The sequence below is a fragment of the Cinclus cinclus genome, chromosome 3, assembly GCF_963662255.1.
Source record: "Cinclus cinclus chromosome 3, bCinCin1.1, whole genome shotgun sequence".
Taxonomy (NCBI): Eukaryota; Metazoa; Chordata; class Aves; order Passeriformes; family Cinclidae; genus Cinclus; species Cinclus cinclus.
Window position 1 is genome coordinate 112,087,370 of NC_085048.1, and position 22,858 is coordinate 112,110,227.

Consider the following 22,858-nt stretch of genomic DNA (forward strand, 5'->3'; position numbering starts at 1 on the left):
GTTCGCGGAGGCAACGGCAGAACGGCCGCGCGCTCCGGCGGCTCCGCAGCAGCAGCAGCAGCAGCAGCAGCAGCAGCAGCAGCAGCAGCAGCGCCTGTCTCGATCGGTTTTCCGCTCGAGTTCCCGCTCGCCCTCCGTGCCCTTCTCCCTCTCAGACTCCCTGTGATCCCGTTCGGTCCCGTCTTTGTTGCGCCTCTCCCAGCCCGGCTCATGCCGCGCCCCGCAAGGCGGCCGTGGGCGAGCCGGCCCCCTGCCCGCCCCTGTCGGGCACGCCGCGGTGCCGCCTCCGCGGGGCTCAGTCCGTACCGCCTGTGGCACCTTTTGAAGAGCCTGTGGACGAGCTCCTCGCTGCACTGGTGGCGGTGGTGGAGCAGCACCGTCTCTTGGCTCCGCCTGGCGCGGGCCCCGGCGCTGGCCCGGCCCCGACCGAGGCCCCTCCCGCGGTTCCGCCCACAGCTGGCCCGCAGCCGCCCGGCTCCCGCCCCGCCGCCGGCGCATTCCCCCGAGCGAGCCTCGCCGCCCGGCAGTTCGGCCGCCGGCCCCGAGGCGCCGGAGCCCGGGGCGGCTCGGGAAGCAGCGGCGGCCGGGGCGGGCGGGTGCCCCGGGCAGAATGCCGAGAGCGCGGTGCCGTCCGCACGGGCGGAGAAGCCTCCCCTGGAGCAGCTGTACCGGGAGGGCCCGCTGCTGGGGAGCGGCGGCTTCGGCAGCGTTTACGCCGGGACCCGGCTCGCCGACGGCGTTCCGGTAAGAGACGGGGCCGGCTCGGAGCGGGGAGGTGGGGCGGCGAGCGGCGGGCGGCGAGCTGAGCCCTCCGCTCGCCTTGGCTTGCAGGTGGCCATCAAGCGAGTGTCCCGGGACCGCGTCTTGGAGTGGGCGCGGCTGGTGAGTGAGCGGGGCCAGCGGGAGCAGGCGGCGGGGCGTGGCGGGCGGGGTAAGGCCAGGCCCGGCCGGGTGGGAGCCGGGACGCTGCGATGGGAGCGAGCGTGGAGCGAGCGGGGGCCGCGCAGCGTCCCGGGCCATGGGCAATGGGAGCTGCGGTGGCGCCGGGCAGGGGGTGGCGAAGGCGAGCGCAGCATCGGCGCCGCTGACGGCATGGCGGCTCCCCCGCAGCACGACGGCGCCCTTGTGCCCCTGGAGCTGGTGCTGCTCTGGATGGCGTCGTGGCCCGGCTTCCGCGGCATCGTGCGGCTCCTGGACTGGTTCGAGCTGCCCAACGGCTTCGCGCTGGTCATGGAGCGTCCGGAGCGCTGTCAGGACCTCTGGCACCTGCTGCACGCGGGGGGGTTCCTGCCAGAGCCCGTGGCGCGGGCGCTGTTCCGGCAGGTGCTGGGGGCCGTGCGGCACTGCACCAGCCGCGGCGTCCTGCACCGCGACATCAAGGCCGAGAACGTGCTCGTTGACCTGGCCACCGGCGAGGCGAAGCTCATCGACTTCGGCTGCGGCACGATCCTGCAGGACGGCTTCTACACCCAGATGGCCGGTGAGCCCAAAGCCGGGGCCCAGCCGGGCAGTGGAGCTTCTCCCCTTTGCTTCCACGGGTGAAACACACAGGGAGGGAGGGAGGGGGAATGCTGCTTCAGCCGGCTGCAGCCAAGTTGCATTTTGGCAGGAGGTGGCTGGGAGGGAGCAATCAACATTGGCCTGATGAGCTGTGCCCGTGTGCCATAGGAACGCGGGAGTACTACCCACCGGAGTGGATCCTCTTTGGCCGCTACCATGGCCAGCCAGCCACCATCTGGTCCCTGGGCATCCTGCTCTATCAGCTGGTGTGCAGGCACCTTCCTTTCAAAAGCAGAGAGGACATCGTCCGGGGACAGCTCTTCTTCCCGCCCCGGGTGTCTCAAGGTGGGGATGGGCCTTCAAGGCGCGGGAGCAAGAACGGCTTTGGGAGAGGGCAGGTGGCACATAAGTGTCCTGCTGTTGCAGCTGGGGAGGAGGTTCATCTCCTGGGCTGAGCTGGACGAGGTGGCACGTGTACCTCTGCTGCTCTCTTCCAGAAGAGAGGATGGATGGGAAGCTGTGCGAACAGCTCTGAGCACTCTTAGTGTGCTGTGGGCACTGTGAAATCTGGGAGAGCATGGACAGGAGCTGACCAGCAGTTTCTGGTTTCTCTCTGCAGAGTGCCAGCACCTGATCAGGTGGTGCTTATCCATGGACCCTGCAGACAGGCCATCCTTGGATGACCTTTTAGAACATTCTTGGGTGCAGAAGCCCCACCTGGCCCAGGAGACAGCAGAGATCCATCCCTCTGCACAGTAGAATCCAGGATGCCCGCAAGCAGCAGCTGCTCGTGTCTCGTGGCTCTCAAAGAATTCCCCAGAGCATTTCCCAGTGGCCCTGGCATGGAGCAGAGAGCACAGCCAAGGAGGTGCTTCCTCAGGTCCCCGGCGATTTGTGGAGGGAGCGGCTCAGGGCTCCCCATCCTATTGGAGAAATTGTGGCACAGTGCAGTGAAGTTGCCACAGAGTGGAAAAGGGGAAACATCCCCCTGCAGCTCAATGGCCTCGTGATGTCCCCGCGAGCCAAGGCACATCTGGCGTGTTCTTCTGGAGATCAGCGCAGAGTTGGAGAACGCCGTCCTCGAGCTGGCCACTGGCAGGGCAAAGCTGATGGGCTTTGGTTGCAGCCCCTTCCTAGAGGACACGCTCTGCACCCCAACGAAATCAAGATGAGTCCCCAGGCAGCGCAGGGGTGGGGGGATGCTCGTGCCTCCAGGCATGGCAGGGCTCAGCCTGGCCACGTGCCGGTGGTTCCCCGTGGGGTGGCAGTGGACAATATTAATCTTTCTGCCAACTGCTCAGCTGCTTTTTGGTGGGGCAGGGGATGGATGTTGTGGAAGGGGAGCCAGCTCCTGGCCTCGCTGACAGCTTCTTCCTGCCAGCATGGCACAGGCTGGGGTGGGGGCATCCGGCCTGACATAAGCGTCCATCCGTGTGGATGGGGAACAGCAGAGGGGGACGGGTTCTTTAGCCATGGCCCAGCTGCTCTGCTTTGCAGGCCCTTGAGGAAGGGGTGGGCATACAGGTGGGAAAGGTAGGGTTTTTCCCCACCACTGGAGAGATTTTAGTATCATAAAGAGCGGTCAGACCTTCCCCAGTCCTGTGAAACGGTGACAACCTTTGGTGCTTTTTCTTGTTTCCAGGTCTTGTTTTGAAATGACTTTCATGCAATTGTTCTTTGCTTTTTCCAGAAAGATTGCAGCTTGTGTCCAGACCAGATGGAGAAGCACCGGTACCGTCCCTGGAGTGCATCCCGTGTCGGTGCTACCCGGGGAGGGTCCACGGTGTGGATGTCCCCTGCAAAAGGATGAGGACCTTGTGTGGGATCGGCTCCTCTCCTGGCAGCAGGTCTCCAGAGGTGGGTACCCGGTTCCACAGCTCGGGTGGCAGAAGGGCTTAGGGCAAACGGCAGCAGGCACACGAGAATGTCGCTCTTGCAGCTGCTGAGGAGGTTGTTGTGCCATGCTTGAGCAGAAGAGGTGGAGCGTGTCCTGCCACGCTGCTCTCCTCTAACAAGGAGGGAATGGGCTGGGAGGTTTGGGCTCTGAGCACAGCCAGCAGCCTGGCCTGAGTATAGGCTATGGTGGGACAGGGGGGAGAGGAGCCTGCTGCCACTGACCGTGGCTTTCTGGTTTCTGTCCCCAGGCTACCAGCAGCTCATGCCATGGAAACGGCACCGCTCGACCTGCCAGTCTGGGAGGGCTGGACGGCAGCGGGTGTTCATTTGCTGCCAAAAATAAATCATTCTTGTTACTAACATCATCGTCATCATCGGAGCATTTCTTTCATCCTTTTTTCAAGCTTTTGGCCTCCCTTCTTCCACCGAAATCTCTTTGCCTCTTTCCTCATCCACTTGGTGGAATTGGTGGGGGGGGTTTAAGTAACACAAAAAGTTCAGCAACAATTCCTGTTGCCAACCGCAGCAGTCTCTTCAAGAACCTGGAGTTGGTAGCCAGGCCCACATTTCACTTGGAAAGGGGAGTGGTTTGCAGGGACAAAGATGTCCCTCTGCTGCAAAAGCAGGGAGGAAATCAGAAGCAGCAAAATGCAATTTCAGCTCTACCCCCGCCCAAAGTTGTCTGCGTCTTTGCCCTCCACTCCAAAATAGGCAGGCAAGGCTGGACTTGAACAAGGTTCAAGTCCTTCATGGTCCCTTGGCATTAAAGGGATCAAGTAAAACTCTCGTATGCAGTAATTGGAGTACAGCTACTGTAGGGATAAAGGAAATGTTGGGAGCTGGGACATCCTTCTTGTCTCCTTTGTCTCCCCAGGTGTTGTAGCCTGGATAGCTGTTAAGATGGTTGCAGGTAAAGGAGCAGCAAGGGCCTTTGTATGGGATCCACGGAGATGTTTATTTCAGCCACTGAGTGGATAGTCCAGGGTCAGAGGCAAAGACAAAGGGGAACGTCGGGGTGAGGGTCCAGGTTGAAGCAGATGGGTGTCCTGGGCAGGGGGAGCATCAGGGAGCACTTACCAGGGGACATGGGGGTGGCACAAAGGTGGGGTTAGGGCATGGGAGCCAACAGGGAAACAGGGTGGGAGTGACCAAAAGCCTGAGAGACAGGGAGAGGGCAGGGGGCTGGCCCAGGGAACAGAACAGGGCTACATTGGCATGACAGAACAGGGCTTGCTATGAGAGAAGCCTCTCGTGTCTTCCTAACTAGGGAATGCCTTTTAGGGTCTCCACAGTGGGGTGTTTTGGGTTCAGTTTGAGTTTGGGTGGAGATACTGCTTTAGTGTAGTGGTTTTGGATTGTTAATTTGAACGTTTTTAGTTGTGAGATAGGATTAGGAGGAAGATAAAACAGGCTTAGCTTTAAATGGTACAAAGACAAACTTTATTACCAGAAACTATAGGGGAAAAAAGAAGAAGAAAAATTAGAATAAAACTTCAGACTACTCTTCTTCTTTCCACACATTTGTTTTTTTTACATTGACAGCATACAAAGAACAACTCAGTTAGTTTACCATTTCTAAAATAGTCATTTACTTGTTTCTTTCAGAGAGGAGATTCTTCAGCCTATAGAGATTTTTCATAAGAAACCATTTTTAGGTGGTCTTGCTGTTCTAGTGTTTAGCCGTCAGGGAGGATAGAGATCTGGTTATTATGTAATATTTTTTTTCTCAACTAACATTTTAATTCATAACTAATACTGAGGACCATATCAACTTATGAGGCACACTTAAAGGATTATAATAGTTGAAACAAAAGCTTACTCCACTTTTAAAAATAGAGGGTGTTTTTCTTCTTCTTCCCTAGGGAGAAGCAGGGGTTTTTTCACTATTTAAACCTAGGGCACTTACAGCAATTTTAACATTGGTTTATTTTAACACCAACGCTTCTTCTTACATCTAGAGTTAGAATCTTTAATCCACCCCATATTTTTTTATGTGTTATAGGGAAACAAGGGTTGCTTTTCTGTAGCATAAAAAAAAGGGAAGAATTTCAGTCTATGTCTTCCTTCCCTCAGCTGAGACTTGACTCTTCTCATACTTTGATTTTGGTGTTTTTTGTGCTGTTTTTGTACATATTATCATTTTGGTTCTCTGTTTTTTTTTCCACAGGACAGAGAATAAAGTATTTGTAAAGTCATATTTTGGGCAGTGAAAAAGTTAATATTTTGCCGGGGCAGGAGAGGGTTCTGTGATTGTTTTTAGGTGGGGCGGCCGGAGCTCTTTACCATAAGGAGCCTTCTAAGGCTGCGCCGGGGCCGGGCTGGGATTGTAGGGCCCGGCCAGAAAGCAGAGATGAGTTTTTTGGTTGTAAGGTTGTTTTTTGGCGTTTGCTGTACGTAATGTTAGTGGTGGGCTGGTGGTTTTCCTTTTCCTTTGCCCAGCAGCCGAGGTTGGGGCCCTTGCCAGATCGGGGCCCAGCTGTCTCTCCCCCAGGCCGTGTGGGCGGTGAGGCAGGCCTTTTTTCCACCTTTATCTCTTACTGTTCACTTCCTCTTGCTGGAAACGGGATTGTTGGAACACTTCAGAGGAGACGGCTTATCCATAGTGTTCTGTTTTAAATTGTCTAAAACCGTGTGAGACAGATGGCTTCACATAGGAACATCCCCAGGGCTGCTGAGGGGAAGGCACCACTTTATTTGTTGTGAAGAGAAGTAATCAAAATCCGCAACCAACAAGCTGCAAGGCAGAACGGAGTGGGAATTACAGAAATAAAGGCCTTGAAAAGCAGCTTTGGAAAGCAGCTACTTCCTAGACAGTGCCAAACCCTCCGACCTGGCCTGGCCGGGCCCAGGGCTGGCTGCCCTTGGGAAGGGAAGGGAAGGGAAGGGGATGGGATGGAGCTGGGGTGGGGGCTCTGTGGCCATGGAAACGAGAGAACCACGGGCCAGCGCGTCACAAAGGGGCAGCCCCGCAAGGGGCTGTGAAGGTTGTGGTTGACACGGACACAGTGGCAGGAGACACGTCTGGCTCTGCCTGTCTGTGCCGACTGCTGGCGATTGGAGTCACCCCACCTTGTTCTAGGGCTGGGGACCGAGCTCCTATCGCCGTCTGCTCCGAGACAGTTCCCAAATTCAACCCCAGGTACTTCTGCGAGACAGAAGCACGGGTTCAAAGATGGATTTTACTGCAAAAGGAAAGACCACGGAAGGAAAAGGTGAGGATAGAAAGGAGCTGAAAGGCCCGAGTCAAATGGAGACAAATTCCACCAGATTTCAGGGAAAATTGGTCCATGGTGGTCAGTTCTGGCTCTGTGTCAGAGTTGGTGGCTGTGAGCTACAGGTGATCTTGCCAGGACAGCCCTGGCATCACAACATTTTCTCATTAGCTTACTCATTATGTTTTGTCATTAGCGTCCTCTTCTTTTCACAGTAGCCAAATCACTCAAACTTTCAGTCAGGACAGGGACTGTGGCCACAGCTGACCACAAACTGGACACGGTCATGAGACGCAAGTTCTGTTCCTTTGTTTGCCACCAATGTCAGGTCTCACAACAGATAAATTTCCTGTTCTTCCTCTGCTTGCTAATTGGGTGTAACACTGAGAATGATATTAAGGTGCTATGAAAACGCCAGCAAGTCCTGCCTGCTTGCTGAGAGCTCTTTGTAGTTTGCAGAAACAGCAGTCACAGCTGTGTGGGTCTTTATTGGGTGTTCACAGAAGCCACACTAGAGAAGGAGTTTTTTTCCCCTCTTCCCATTGGAGCCATCCAACTTTCTGTTCAGCCATGGTAACTCAATAGTGTTCAGAGGAATAGTTCACAGGCTAGGTCCTTGAGAAATGAAACCTAAGAAATTTTCTCCAAAGTTCAAGAATCCTGCAAATGCCCCACCCATTAGACGTGTTTATGATAAAGATGGGACTTCACCTAAATGAGTTCATCCCTTGTGAGGCTGGCTCAGCCTCCCACAGAGGTAAGGTGGGAGCTGGGCCGCTCTCTGGTGGGAGGAAGGGTCTTGTGCCAGCCTGGAGAGCCTGTGCACATTGGCAGGGAGCAGTTGTGCCCTGCAGGTGCCCCCTGCCATGAGCTGTGCTGCTGCCAGTGCCCCGTGGAGCTGTAGGGCTGCTGAGCTGTGGGGCAGGGAGAGGAGCAGGAGGCTGCATGTGCAGCTGAGCCATTGCTGGGAAGCACAGGGCTCTGGGCTCCCTGCTGTCCCAGAGCAGCCCAGAGGCCAGGGAGTTCCCCTGGGAGCTCTGTGGAAGTGGCTCAGGGTGTGATCCTGTGGCCTGCCTCAGGTGGCTGCTGTCAGGTGCATGTTTCCCTGTGCAGCTAGTTTCCAGGAAAGTTTCCAGGAAATGTGTTCTATGAAATATGGAGCTTCAGATGCTTTAGGTTTGCATTGCAGCCTCTGTTACAGTTTTATATCTCTACTTTCCAGGCCTGACTGGCTACCCTCTTGCCAAGAAGTTTTCCCTGGCAAATCCTTCTATGCTCCTTCCCTCCAAGCCATTGCCTCCCATCCAGAAGGACTCTCCTTCCACCAAGCCAAGCACAGTGTCCAGAGGAGAGCACGAGACTGGGAAAAACGGCACCGGCTGCGAGGATAAAATTAGAAATAACAGGGAGCTGAGTTCAGAAGGAAAAGAACAGATGGTAAGGAGACCGAGCTAAGTCCTGTGTGATAGATTTTCACTTTCTGCACTGTAAGCAGAGCTCAGAGAGCTTTTCCTGTGGTGTGAGCACATGGAACCAGCTGGGCCAAGGAAGAGCTCAGCTGGACACTGCACTTCTGGGAAGTGTCTGAGAAAACGCTGCCTTTGCAATGGGTGTGTAGTGCAAACTTCACATCTTCAGCATGCATCAATGGCAGGAGAAGTCTTTGAATGGTTTCTGGGCTCTGTCATAATTCCTTGTCTGACTTATGACTGAGAAAAGCCCAAGAATCAGGCCAAGCTGCTTATGCTGTCCAATCTGGCCAAGCAAGCATGTTAGATTTTATAACCTACATGTATTTTTGAACCATGGCTGTGTCAGGGATATGTATTCCATCAGCTGTGTCTGCTTGCTAAGGAAAAAAGGAGTTTGCTGGAACAGGCAGTGCTACAAAGTCAGTTCCAGGTGGTCTCAGCTTTTGAGTTGTACAGCCATGGCCTTCTACACAGTTGTCTCTGATGCTATTTCTAGATTTCGTCAGCTTCTGGGCAGCTGTGTGCTCTGGCATGGCTTTGTCCAGAGGGAAGGGATGGGAGGTGGCCATGGGGAGAGCAGCTCAAAGCCCAGGCACACAATTTCCTTTGCAGCAGGGCCAGCACCTGCAGTTGTTTTGGGTTTACCATGGGGTGCAGGAGGAGGCAAATGAGCAACAGCTCTGGCAAACAGAATGTCCAATCAAAGGCTGATGTACTTGATTCCAGCCTTGCTGAGGAAGGGCCCAGTGTATTCCTGACAGGATCTAATCCTTCCACTGCAGTTCAAACAGGTCCTGATTTGGCCCTTTAGTTGTGCCAGAAATGATGGGATACTGAGGAAGGGCGTTCATCTGTCTCCACTGCCTCCACCTCCCTTCCTGGCCATGGCATGGGGGCCCTGGAGAAATTTGGGCAGGCAGAGACCTTCCAGAGAGCAGCAGGGCAGGGAGCTCTGCTGAACTTCCTAAATGCCAGTGAGCCTGAGATGATGGAGGTGTGGGAGCTGGAGAGCACGGAGCATCGCGAGAGCTCAGCAGCTTCTGGGCTGAAAGGCTGCTGGGCAACTGTAAGAGGGAAGGGCAGCAGCAGAAGAATTGAGGGGCTTGAGAAAAGCAGGTTTTGACATCCTGCAGAATGGCTTTGTGGGGACTTGGCTGGAGATCAGCACTGGCTGTGAGGTGCCTAAGAGGCAGGGAGAGAACAGTGATCTGAACCTGTTCCCATACCATCCCAAAGGCCAGTGGAGGCCGTGGCACCGCAGAACAACTTGATACCAAACATGTGGATTCCAGCTGGGATCATAGCCACACTTGCAGTGAACTGAGCCCAAGGAGAGAGTTGGCAAGTCTAGGGCATGAGCACGCCCTCACCACTTGCCTTTTCATTCCCCATGCTAGGCCAAGCTACTCCAGCAGTTTGACTGGTCTTTTCCTGCCAGGTCCCAGTTAAAAGCATGGCTAAATGTCTTCAGCCATCAGTGAGGAAGGGCTGAATGCTTCATCTGAGCACTCTGTACCACTCTTTCCAGGCATCCTTGCTGTATCCCAGAGGTGGGGATATGAAGAAGGGGTCATTGGGACTGCCTTTGATCCCCCCTATACCCAAGGCAGTCAGTCCCCGTGTTGGCAGTGCTGCAGGGTCTCTGCACAGCTCTGTGCAGCTGGATGTCCAAGAGTCCCAGGAGATGAGGTAAGCCAAGGTGTCTGCTGCTCCACTCTGCTGTTCAGCTCCCTCTTGCCATCTTGTGAGGTTCCTTTGCACAGTCAGCTGTCTCCCATGTATTTAGGCAAACCTCTGTGTATTCACCATTTGGCCCATCTGTGATGATCCAGCTCCATGTCAAACCCCACACCATGTGTCCCAAGAGCAGAGGTGGTGGTGGTGGGGAAGAGGAGGCAGGGCTTAAAAGCACCTGAAGATGGGTCCTCTGCTGGGCTTGGTATTGATTCCCTCTGTAATGTTTGTGGTGTCATTTGGGAGCTGTATTGCATGGCTCTGGATCCTGCAGATCTTTGAATACTGTGATCCTTGACTGGCAACTTCAGCACTGGAAAACTTTGTTTGGCCAAATATTGGATGCTGGAGGGGTGTCTCTGTCTTTACGTGCTGCTTCTGTAAATGTCAGGCATAATTTCTCTGTGCCTGGGACGACACTGTGAATTGAGAACCCAGCTATATTTTCTGGGTATAGATGTAAAATCCTATCAATGTTTAATATTTAGGTCTGGGATTAAAACAGAGAGGGCAAGGAGGTACAGAAGAGTTATAGTACTGTACCTGATGGGAAGATATTGGCTTGTATATATGTGAGAAAATGTAGCTGTCAATGTAGCTTATCTGAAGGACAGCAATAATGAAGGAGTCACAAAAATGTCATTCCAACTGGAAAGCTTTGGTAGTGCATTGAAAGTGCAATGTGAATACCCTTGCCTAGCAGTTGAGTTGGAAAAAGGCTTTTCCTTCTTGAGACAGCCATGAGGTGGAATATCCTTCTCAGGATACTGCCGTGTTCGGACCACATGTAGCACGAGACTGGTACCAGTGAAAGCCACAAGCAGGCAAAGTCAAGCTTTGTCAGCAGAACCAAAGTAGCTGCCCTCCCTGCAGACTCGTGTCTCAGCTTAGCAGCTCCTGCTGCTTGAGGGAGGCTGTAGGAGCCCCTTGGCTCCAAAAGGAAAGTCAGCAGAACTGGGGAGTTATGATGCAAGTTGAGGAATGACTGCTGAGTTTCAGCTGGAGCTTGGCCAGCTCTGCCTGGCTGCAGCAACTGAATGCTTAAGGACAATTAATGAGCTTTGCATCTTGTTGGCTTGATGTGTTGCATTTTCTCCTTCATCAGAGGGACCAAGCAAGGAAGGATTGCTACACCTGTTCCTTCCCTTCTCTTTCTCCCTCCTCATATGTTCTTGTGTTTTCCATTTTCTCCAGGCCACGATCAAGCAGCAGCATCAAAGAGAAGAAGTCTGAACATGCATGTAGGTACAGGGCATGTCTGTCTTAAAATGACTATTGGAATCTAGACTCGGAGGTGACCTTTTGAAAGGTTTATTAAACACCATTCCTTTCAGAATTTCTTTAAATTTGTTTCACTCCTTGATAGGCTCAGTGGACTCTCCTGGAGTGCAGTCACTGGGAGTGTGCTGTAGTGGTGCAGTGAGAATTCCTGCATTGTGAATTCTTGAGTGGGAGGAGCTGCAGTGGGACCTTGGGATCCTGGAAGTGCAGTGCAGGAAACAGAAGCATTCGTCTCCATCCTTCACATGCCTTTTATCTCCATGCAGTGTTTCTCATGTCACAATTTGTAGAAAAAAATTATGCATTTTTCTGGAAATTAGAAATATTCCCACTCATTTCTCTTGCCCAGTAAAGTGAAAAAACCTGTCCTTGGGGCAGATATTCAGCTGAAACCTTTCAGATCCATAGGAGATTGATGGTCATGACCTGATTTTGCTTTGGGGGAAATATGGAAACGTCCTGCTATAGAAATTCCTTTTGAAATTGCAATCATGGTCATGGAAACTTCCAAATGGATGCAGCCTATGCAGGGTCTGAGTTTGTCATCCTATGACAGCACAAGCCCAAAGCCACCTATGGCAAGTTCATCATGACAAATCTCTTCCCTGACTCTCTCTGCCTGTGTCAGTGTTGCAGGCTGAGGCTGGGGGAGGAGATGCCTTCTGCCTTGTCCCCCTGTCCCTGCCTTGCCTGATCCCTGACAAGTAGAATTGTGCCAGACAAAATGCGGTCTCTGGTGCGTCTGTGCCAGCCAATGCCTTTGAGTTGAAAGCCTCCATCAAAGCCTGTTGTTGTTGTTCCTTTGCCATCACTGGGCAGGTAATGATAGGAGAGATGAAATTTGAAGAAAGACTTTTGCTGATACAGAAAAAGGGATCAGATGCCAGGTCCCTTTGCGTAGGGTTAGTTCTGCCAAATCCTGGGTAGTGCCCCTTTGGAATGACTCCTTTGTTGGTGATATGCAGCTGGAATGCTTAATGCAGCTAGGGAGAAGTATTGCTCAGTAAGTAAGGTGACAGTTTTGTTGGATTTACTCTGGACTAGAAACGAGCTATGTCATTAAACCTTACCTGCCTTTCTTTTATAACTCAGTAGAACATTCTACAGGAGAAATCAACCCAGTTTAAAGAATGTTATTCCACTCTTATTGCTTGGCTGCTACATGATTTTACCCCATGTTTAGCCACGTAAAAATGATTAGTTGCCTTATATCTAACAGCTCTGTTGAAGAGTATTTCAGAATGTCCTGCCCTCTGCTATTTCCATTTTGAAAACCTTCAGTTGTCAGTGTCAGCCATGATCAGAAATGTTTTGAGGCAGGTCATGTTTATGTTGGGCTTAGGTATCTGTGCAGGAAAGAAAGCAAGGAATAAACCGATCAAAGAGTGAAGTAGAGCAAAAGAGAAACTTCTGGATGACCACTTTATTCCCTATAACTATGGGCTTGCAGAATACTGGGGACGTGTAATTGGGAAAGCAAAGCCCTTTTTGCATGTAACATGTAGTGATCTTGATTGTGTACCACCACTTCCTTTGTTACAAAGAGGAATTAAAAAGATCCCAGAATAAAAAACCCAGCCTAGAACTGATTGGGAGTTACAGAAACAATAACCTGAAATCTACTTTTGAAAACAATCGCTTCCTAGATAGTGTCAAATTCTAGAGACTACTGTGAGTTTCCAACTCTTTGGAAGGAAAGGAATCCTGTAGTAGTGTGGAGACAACGAGCAGCACATCAAGTCATAGAACCCATCTCTCCTGGCTTGCCAGATCCACATTGTTCAGAGAAATTCAAGTTAGTTAGACATTAGTTTCATGAAAAATAAAAAAAACAACTAATCATTTCAGTAGCTGAAGTGCTCTTTGAATTCCCCACTCTTTAGATGGGTTGATTGTAAAGGAGTGAGTTCAATTAACTCGCTTCTTCTCTTGTACCTGTCTACAGCTTCTTCTGAGTCTACAACAGAAACGCAGAGAATGAAGGCAAAGAGCTCTTGGTGTGTGATAGGACCTGGGATGCCTCTGTTCCCAAGGAAACTCGCTGACGTGTTTGGCATGCAGACCTATGTGCGGAACCCCGGCGTTGGGAATGGAGGTGTGGGCTCCCGGCCGGCTCAGGGGGCCTTGGCCCAGGAGCCCCGGCAGAGGCAGCTGAGCAGCGCTGTCCCCAGGGTCACTGCCAGGGAGGAGGACAAGGGGACGGACCAGCATGGCTCAGCTTCCCACAGAGGTAAGGTGGGAGCTGGGCCGCTCTCTGGTGGGAGGAAGGGTCTTGTGCCAGCCTGGAGAGCCTGTGCACATTGGCAGGGAGCAGTTGTGCCCTGCAGGTGCCCCCTGCCATGAGCTGTGCTGCTGCCAGTGCCCCGTGGAGCTGTAGGGCTGCTCAGCTGTGGGGCAGGGAGAGGAGCAGGAGGCTGCATGTGCAGCTGAGCCATTGCTGGGAAGCACAGGGCTCTGGGCTCCCTGCTGTCAAAGACTGAAAAAGTGTCTGAATTTTATCAGCTGTGTTGGAGAGTGTTGCAGAATGAGTTACATTGTTCTTACTTGCATTCAGAAAATCAGCGTTCTGTCAGGCTGGCCTGAAAGTGCCAGAGCCCATACAGTTTAGACAGAAAATTCTTTGGGGAAAATGAATAATCTAGTGTCAAGGGCACAATTTTCATTAGGGTACCCCTCCTGTAATCCTAAGTTTTTCTTTATTGTCCACTGAAATATTCCAACAAAGTGAAGAAAAAGTTGATCTGAATGTATACAGGTATTAGAACCCAGGACTACTTTTAGGAACCAGAAAGAAGATGTTTACTAAAATCAGCATAAGGGCAGATAAGAATCTCTGTCAAGAGCAATCTCCATCTCTGCCCTTCTCTATCAAACACAGAGGCTCTCCAGCAACCAGGGGCTGAGGCAGCAGGTTTCAGTCTGCTGGGCCACAGAGTAATGTCATGTCTCCTTCCAGGAGCCCATCCACTGGGAGAGGGTCTAGGCATATGTAGCTTGCTGCTCTCATGCACCATCTCTGTGCCCTGTTAGAGCTCTGTAATCTGGAACCTGTCTTGCCTGTTGCCAAGCATGACATTTTTGGGCAATTGAAGTGTGCCAGAGATTTACAGGAACCTTTGCTTCCAGTACCAGGCCTCCCACTGAGCCAGCTCAAGGAGATGGATCATCCCAGCAGTCCTGGTCTAACAAGTGACAGAGACCTGAGAGAGGGCTTTGGAAAGGTAAGGGATAAGAACAGGGATGAGCAGACTTCCATTCCAGTGGCTGTTTAGTGCTTGGCCCAAAATGCCTCTGAAAACCATGATCCTCCACTCTTGGGGGTTGGGGATTGTCTTGGGAATATATTTGACGGCTACTGAGCAATTGCTTGGCTGTTTCCAGAGGTGCCAAAGTCAGTGCTTTGGGGATGGTGCCAAGGACATGCCTGAGGCATTCTTTATGTGCAAAGAGCACTTTAGAGAAGTTCTGATTGGCAGAGCAAACTGCAAACCAGTGAATGTGGGCAAAGGGCACCCTCAGAAGCAGAGAAGCAAAGATGCTAACGTTGAGTATAAGCAAGGCTGCAAAATAAAACGGGACAGTTTGATGTCTCCTGGTTACCTTTCTGGCTGTATCTCACAGCCCTCTCATTCTCACATTTTCTGCTCCTTAATATCCATGTTCCTCCAAATTGTTTTCACATGACTCCCTCCTCCTTTTGGTCTCCTGGTCTCAGAGACCAAGTCGTTGAGAGTCTTTCAGAGCTGAGTCCTTCAGAAGCCAGGAAGTGACAAACAGCTGCACTTCCTGGCCATGAGTGTTAAGCATCAGCTAATTACCCGTCCTTGCTGCATATTGCACATGGCTTTTATTCTCCTGCCCTGGCCTGTAGGAACTGAACTGCATGCTCATTGCTCATGTGAGCTCTTCCTTTGTCTTGGAGCATTCCTATGACTTTCATGCTTCAAGCAGGGCTTCCTGTCACAGGTTGCAGTTGGAGCAGAGTAAAGCTGTGGAAATAAAGTGTTCCACCTCACTGTGTGTAATTACCAAGGTGAGGATGGGAGACATTCTCCTGAAACTATTGGAATGGATATGGAGCTGGATTAATGTCTGTAGCACTGTGTGGACTCCGCTCCCAGTGAGAGGTTGTGCCTGGTCTGTGTGTGTCTCTGCTTACAGTCTGTGATGTATTTCCATTGCAACCAGATCCGTGCTGCATTGTGCATGTTGGCTGAGAAGAACTTAGAACCAAAGGATGTGGAGCTTTTTGAGAAAGAGATGAAGAAAAGGAGAGCAAAGAAAACATCCTTGCAGGTGCCTCCACAGAGAGTTGAGCCCAAGGATGCAGCTGAAGCAAGTAAGTGGTGCCTACACTGCTGGTCCTTTTTGAGCTCTTACCCTCTGCACAGTGTTGCAATCAGACTGGGGGGCTGTTGCACTTGCATCTGAGTGGAAACCTGCATAGGAATGATTTCCATTTTGCAGAGAAAAACACAGAGGCATTAATTGTCTTGCCCATGGCCTCACTTAGTAACAGAGTATCAGCTTCCCACCTTCACCTCTAAAATCTTTCAGAGTAGAAAATTCAGTCTTGGAAAGTCGCCTGCCCTTCAGACTCTGTTCTGAAGAGCAGCTTCCAGGCAATGTGAATGCAGAAGAATGCTTTTCCACCAAGGTGCAACCTGGAAGAAACCAAATTCAGCACCTTCTGATGAAAAGACCAGAGATCCTTCTCGAGCCACTCCCCTCCAAGGAGCTGGCACTGTAGAGCTGTGCTGAAGCCCTGAGGCAGTGCTTCTGTTGTAGCCCCAGGAGCAAGCAGCATTCCCCAGTGAATCCCGGCTGAGGGGCTCTGGCTGCAGCGCTGTGTGCGCTGCCCCGAGGGCGGCAGCAGGGACCTTCGGGGGCAGCACTCAGCCCCAGGGCACCACCCAAGCTTATCTGCACTTTCTTTTGGGAACTTGCCCAGCCTGCCTCTGAAACAGGAAAACGAAAGCATAGCAACACTGGCTTCTCCTTGTTTCTTAGGGGAAGCATCACTGCAGTTTGATTTTTAAACTGGAAGAAGGTAGATTTAGATTAGATATTAGGTAGAATTTATTTTATAATGAAGGCAATGAAATGCTGCAAGGGTTTTTCCAGAGAAGCTGTTGTTGATTTATCTATGAAGGTGTTCAAGGCCAGTTTACATGGGGCTCTGAGGAACCTGATCCAGATGAAGATGTTCCGTTTCCCAGGGGTTGGACTAGATGGTGGTTAAAGGGGCCTTCCCACCAAAATTGTTGTAGGTTTTCCTGGGTGATTGTATGATCCTTGTCCCATACTAGCGTGCCAGTGTTCTACTTGAAGTTCTTTGGGATAACACAGAGATGTTACCCAGCTCCAGCAAATTTTCTGGCCCTTTCCATAGTGACCCTGTCCAGCACCCTCCACTTACAAGCTCCTCTTTGGTCCCTGCAGGCCTCAGCCAAGCAGCTGTCAATGGCACAGCTTCCAGTGTGCAGAGAAAACACCCTGGTAATGCCTTGAAGAAGAAGGTCTTGAGGAAGCAGGACAAGATGCCCTTACTGCTCACTATGCCCATCATCCAAGAGGAAGGCAGTGTCCCATGCAACTCCTCAGGTAAGTCTGCTCTGTGGCAGCTTTTTCCCATATAGTTATTTCCTTGCAAAAGAAGCACAAAGTGTGCCTCCTGCCTCAGCCAGCACAACTGGGCTCTTTGGTCAATAGCCTGTCCGGGAATGAGCACCAAATCCACTTTTGAGTTCCTACAGCTTGGTTGTCTTGCCGTAGTCGGTTTTTAGAGATGCATTGGAAAGTTGAGCTGAATAAAGTAGAGGTAAAGGCCTAAGCTCGGGCTTTTGTCCATCCTGATAATCCAAACTACAGGGCTGGTGCCAGGAGACAGCTGTAAGTGCAGAGATGAGCTGGGGGCAGTGTGCCAGGGTGTGCTCACTGTGCACCTACGAGTACCACCACCATCAGTTGACCACTCCCCATCGGGGCCCTCTGCCTGTGCTGTTGTCCGGCTCTGCAGCCAGCTTTTCTGCTATCCCAGTAAGGGTTGTCTCTGCATGGCAGTCAGTGCCTTGGTGCAGTCGTGCTGCTGCTCCCTGAAGTGATCAATGGCTCCTGGCTGCCACCATCCCATGGCCTGCAATTCCAAGAGGAAACAAGCAGTGCCTGCTGTGTCACTGCAGCCAAACACAGTGGCTGCTGGTAGGAGGTGACAGTCAGGAGGGGCTGCCTGGTGCTCCAAGGTTGCCTGTGCTATCATCCCAACTAGGGTGAGATAAAAAGAAGGGAGCAAGGAATAATAATTGGAATGCTCTTTTCTACTGATGCTATTTCCACGTTGAGAACTGACCAGAATTGAGCCTGGGTTGTTCCGGCTTGGCTTGGTGCTGTGGCAGGGCAGCTGCAGGAATTTCCTCAGGGAGTTGCAGAGTGCCTCAGTCCTCAGGGCTGGGGGAAATGAGGGCGCTGGGACAAGAGAGGCCCCTGGGGGGTTCCCTCTAGGTGTAGCCATTCCCACTGGTCGTCCCTGTCTGGCAGGGAGTGGGAGCTCTGCGGCCTCAGGAACCTGCCGCTGGCTGTGCTACCTGTGGCACTTGGGAGCTGGCACTGTGTGGGCAATGGTCAGGTTTAGCCTGGAGCTGTGCCCAGCTGGGGGGGCTGGGAGAAAGCAAGGAGCCCAAGGAGGCAGACAGCAGGGAGGTGTGTGAGGCAGTGCCAGTTTGCAGCACATGGAAGCCTGGCTGGGAGCTGGGGCTGCAGGCCGCTCCATGGCGGGGTGCCTTGCCCGGGGCTGCAGCGCTCAGGGCTGACCCTCTCCTCACAGTGACCTCGCAGACGGCCACTGGTGCCGAGCGCCGACAGGAGCTGCTCCGTGAGCGTGGGCACAAGGACACAGCCTCTGCTGACCCACAGCAGTCCTTGCTCCAGGCACTCTCCTGGCTGGGCAGCGATGACTGGTAAGAAAGGCCCCGGTCACTCTGTCTCCCTCTTAGCGTTAAGGAAGCTTACAAGTGGATCTTGCCAGTGCCTCTGAGCCCCGACAGCCCAGAGGGCAAAGGACTCTGCTGAAACCACTCCAGAGCAGTGAGAGGATCAAGATTTGAGAGCAGCCTTTGCTTGGCCTCGGTCTGCAGCTGTGCTCCAGCTGCTGCCGCTCTGTGCTGCTCCCTCGCTTTGCCTGCTGCTCCATGGAGCTGCAAAGGAAGTCTTGAGGGAAGAGAGGAAGCTGTGGGATGAGATGATTTGCTGGCTGAAGGCAGCAGCAGGATGGCAGCAGTTTTGAGTGTAGAGATTTGGGTGCCTTGGGGCACTGGCCCAGTGGGACTGAGTAAGATTTCTCTCTGCTCCCAGTGCTGACAGCAATGGCAGGTGACAGGGTCTCCCTGTGACCTCCTGCATGTGAGTCCCAGAAGCAGCTCCAGGGAGTCACTCTTTCTGAGAAATGGACTGATTTGTGCTTTCAAATCCCCAGCCTGTCTTTACTCCTGAAGGCTCATGGCAGAAGGGAAGGAGAAAGCAATGAAACCCTCTGGGAATCTTGGATTTTTGAATTCAACTTTTTCCTTTTCACTGCTTCGTATGGGCCGGAGGTGTTTAGCCAATACTCAACATGTGTCCCACAATTAGACACAGAGAGAAGGAGGCCCAGAGGTGATAACCCTATGAATGTTAGGTGATGCTGGTTAAATTTTTGGTGATATTGGTTGTGATGTCAGGGTTAGCATAAACTCACTGTTGGATGCTTCATTCACACATGGGTACGGACTCCATTCACACTGGGATAAGCATGAAAAATCTGCCACCATGCATCTCTTTGTGCAGTCACATTTGCTTTGCAATTCTCTTCTGCTTTCTCTTCCCCCTTTTTGTTTGGTGCCCTCTGAGGTACAAGAGAGCTTCTGCAGGTGTGGGGGGTCCCGGTGACTCTCAGGGGTGCCCATGGGATCGGTCAGCAGCCCTGTGCTGCAGTCCTGATGCCTCACACACCTTCCTGTAGCTCAGGGCTGCCTAGAGCAAGTGCTGAGAGACAGAGTTGTTTACACCTCTTAAATAACATGTTGCTGTAGTGGGCATTGTTTTTGGTAGGGGATTCTGGGAAAAGGCAGAGTTTCAACTGTTCTTTCCCAGGCATGGAATCTTATGGGACACCCTGCTGCTGCTTTTCTGGGGAATGTGGAGGTGGAGTGGATTGGGTGAGACACAGGCCTAAATTGTAGAGTGGAAACTGAGCTCCAGAGTGCCAGTGCAGAGTCTCACTGCTGAACTGCCTGCTGGGGATGAAAAAGAAGGAAAATGCCCCAATAACTGCCCAAGGGGATTGTGTCTTAGGGACAGGTATAGGGAGGTGACAAGGAACAGCAGCATGACCCAGTCTCACAGCTTCTAGGAGACCGTGACATAGGGACTCCATAGGCCAGACATTTCAGAAATGCTATCTTGTAAAATTAGTCAGAAATTAAAACACTGAAACCCCTCTATTTGTCTCTTGGATTTGTGTATGCTTTTGACAGCCACAACATCCTGCAGGAAGGAGCTCCACAATTTCATTAAGTACTCCTTGAAAAGCACCTCCCATTGTTTGACTGAGCTGCCAGCCTGGTAATTTCAGAGGGTGCTGCCTAGTTCTTGGGTGGAGAGAAAAATCCATCTTTTTGGTACTTGCCTTTCAGGGAGATGAAGGAGAAGGGACTGGTCAGCATCAAACTCCTGGCTGGGTCCCATTCAGAAGTCCTGCTTTCAAGGCTTCGTGACATTTGCTTGGCAGTTACCAGTGAGGTGAGAACACTCTTGTGAATTGTGCCCTGTACTTCATACACGGTGTGTAGAGTAGCTATGTGCTTGTTCATCTCCATGTGTGCTCAGAGACTGCCTTCATTTCTCTTTTTAGATCTTGTATTTCTAATGTCTGTCAGGTTTCTATGGGATCTGTGTGTAGATGTAGTTGTATTCACTGGTAAGTCGGGTATCTGACACTCATCTTTGAGTGAGCTGCCATTATCATGAAATGTGCAAATGCAGAAAAAGATACTCTAATTATGTTATTTTCAGAGTCCTAGTCTCTGCCCGAGCTGTCATTCAACACTGCAAATTAGTCTGTAGGCCTGAGCGTGTGTTTTCTGTTTCCTGGCTGAGTGCTTCAACTGCTGGTGTTGCTTTTTTAAACAGGAGCACGTGACTCTTTTATCTTTATGACTGACGCCTTTATGGTTTGAAAGCAGCCCTTACTTTAATTTGGTTCTTTGTGTTTCAAAGAAAAGAGCCTAAAGGGAAAGCAGTTGACATTAAAGAAGGCTTAAGTAGATACTTTATGAAATTTCTTATTTTTAGGCCTGTTACATGCAAGTCTGAGGCCAGATACTGGTGCCAGTGGAAGTGCCATGCTGTGCATGTGCTCTTCTGCTCTTATTGTGCTTTTATGTTCCTCTGGACACAGTGGGACGTGTTGTCATTTCCTGAGTCGTCTGTCTAAGGCAACTGGTTTTCTTTCCGAGGTCATTCTTATGTTTCCCCTCTGACTTCCCCAGGTGACCAACCTCCGCTCAAAGGTGTCCTACTCGGCCATTGTCACTCTGGGAGAGCTCTTTGTGACCTTGAAGAAGGACATGGACTCTGAGGTGGATGAGGTGGCTCGGGTCCTTCTGCACATGATGTGTAATTCGCCAGAGTTTGTTGAGAAAGCAGCCAGTCACACCCTGGGGATCATGGTGGAGAATGTGACTCCTGCACGAGCAATGACTTCTCTCCTGGACAGTGGAGTCAAGTAGGTTCTTCTTTCAGTGATATTCTTCACCTTCTAGAGTACTTCTAGGTGGGGGAAGGGATGAGAGAAAGAATGGGAATGGTGGGAGGGAAGGGTCCTGTATCCTGCATCTTCTGTCAACTCAGTGACTGGATTCTCCAATCCACCTCATTTCTTTCCTCTTCTCCCCTCTTTCTGCCCTCCCTCAGCCTATGAGTTCTCAGAATCACAGAACTGTAGAACATGGGAAGTTGGACGAGGCCAGGAGGATGATCAAATCCAGTTCCTGGCCTTGCACAGAGCCCCCCAAGAGTCACACCATGTGCCTGAGATTGTTGTCCAAATGCTGCTTGAACTCTGTCAGGCTTGGTGCTGTTGACCACTGCCCTGGGGAGCCTGTTCCAGTGTCCCAGGCACCCTGTGGGTGAAAAAGCTTTTCCTGATATGCAACCTAAACCTCTTCTGACTCATCTTCCCGCTGCTTCCTGGAGTCCTCCCAGTCTGTCAGAGTTGCCTAGATGTGGTGAATGGTGGGGAAGTGCAAGTGCCTGCAAAGGCTAAGGATAGAGCCTTGTGCTTCTGTGGGAAGAGGGACAATTGCAGTTTTCATCTGTGAGAGCTCTATGATATTTCACTGCACTAAGCACAGAGACCCTGTGAGAAACCATGGATCCTCATGATGCCATTCACTGGGAAAATAAGGAGGGTACTTGCTGGGGTATGGAGCACCTAGGGGAGAATGTGCTGGCTGTGACACAGCCTGCACAGCAGGTGCAGCTCCTGCCAAAAGGAGTCCTGTATGACTATCCTGGCCATAGAGCTCTACTTTCTAATCAAACTGGTGTTTCATGTTAGCCTTGAGATGATGAATCACTGCACATACACCTTCACAGGCCCACTACTATGGAATAGCTGATGCAAATGCTGCCTTAAGTGTTTGTGCTGAGCCTGATAATTATCAAAAGACACTCTCTAGAACTGGACAATCTGGGTAAATTGATTGCCACACTTTCCCCATCTTTGCAATAGGATAAAACATTCAGATGTACCCCTTGCCAATCCTCACAAAAGAAACAGGCTGCATTGCTGCATATTCTGCAACTTCACGGCCCACAGTGTGTTTTCTCTGCATCTGTATTTTTCCAAAGCTCTGCAGATTTGGGGATAAATGGCTGGAATGAGCCTCAGTCCTGCTGCAGCTCTGTGTGATGGGTGCCCTCTGATAGGTTAGCATGAATGGTCTTTCATTTCTAAAGAATTCATATATAATCTAATTTTTTATCTTTCTCAGTGGAAATTGTGGCAAAGACACTGAGTATCAGGTCGTGCAGGGAGACTGAATTCCTCCGTCTTCCTTGCAGACAGTCCTTGTGTCCAATGCTAATTTGAGTTTCTCTGAGGACAGAAGCTTCTACAGGTGTCTGAAGCTGCAGGGAGAAGCCAGGCCTCCTTCCCGCAGCAGTGGCAGGGAGCACGCTCTGGCCAAGGCCTGTGCTGCTGTTGCTCCTTCTCCCTGTGCCCCAGTGTTTGCTCTCCTCTTGCCAGGAGCCGCCACGCCCAGGTGCGGAAGTGTGCGGTGCAACTGCTGCTGTCCTTGATGGAGAAAATTGGAGTCACGAAGCTCGCAGGCACACCCAGGGCTGAGAGGCTGGCGCACGCGGCAGGGACGCTTGCTCAGGACTGCCACAAGGACACAAGGTAACCATCTTCATTTCACCTCCTCACACAGGAAAACTGCCTTGTGTCTGTCTAGAAAGGTAAAACCACAAAAGAGTGGTAATGAAAGAAATATTAAGTTACATCACGGTGTGGATAAGGGCCATAGAGGCATGGAATACCCGGAGTTGTATGGGATCCATTGGGGCCATGGAGTCCAGCTGCCAGCAATGTGCAGGACATGCCAAGAGTCACTCCATGTGCCCAAGGGCATCATCCAAACGCTTCTTGAGCTCTGTCAGCCTTGGTGCTGTGACCACTGCTCTGGATTACCTGGGGAAATGACTGTAGTGGGTAAGCTGAGGTTG

At 51.6% G+C, this 22,858-nt stretch overlaps 1 protein-coding gene across 1 annotated transcript; it reads left to right on the top strand.

The window, feature by feature from the left end:
• Positions 1-639: 639 nt before the first annotated feature.
• LOC134042336 (serine/threonine-protein kinase pim-1-like) lies at positions 640-2,184 on the top strand (the record flags this gene model as incomplete). The annotated part of the gene is made up of 5 exons (XM_062489532.1): positions 640-744; positions 832-882; positions 1,111-1,480; positions 1,669-1,845; positions 2,120-2,184. Coding segments are annotated over 5 exons (768 nt in total), but the record flags the coding sequence as incomplete, so codon positions are not given.
• Between the last annotated feature and the right edge of the window lie 20,674 nt (positions 2,185-22,858).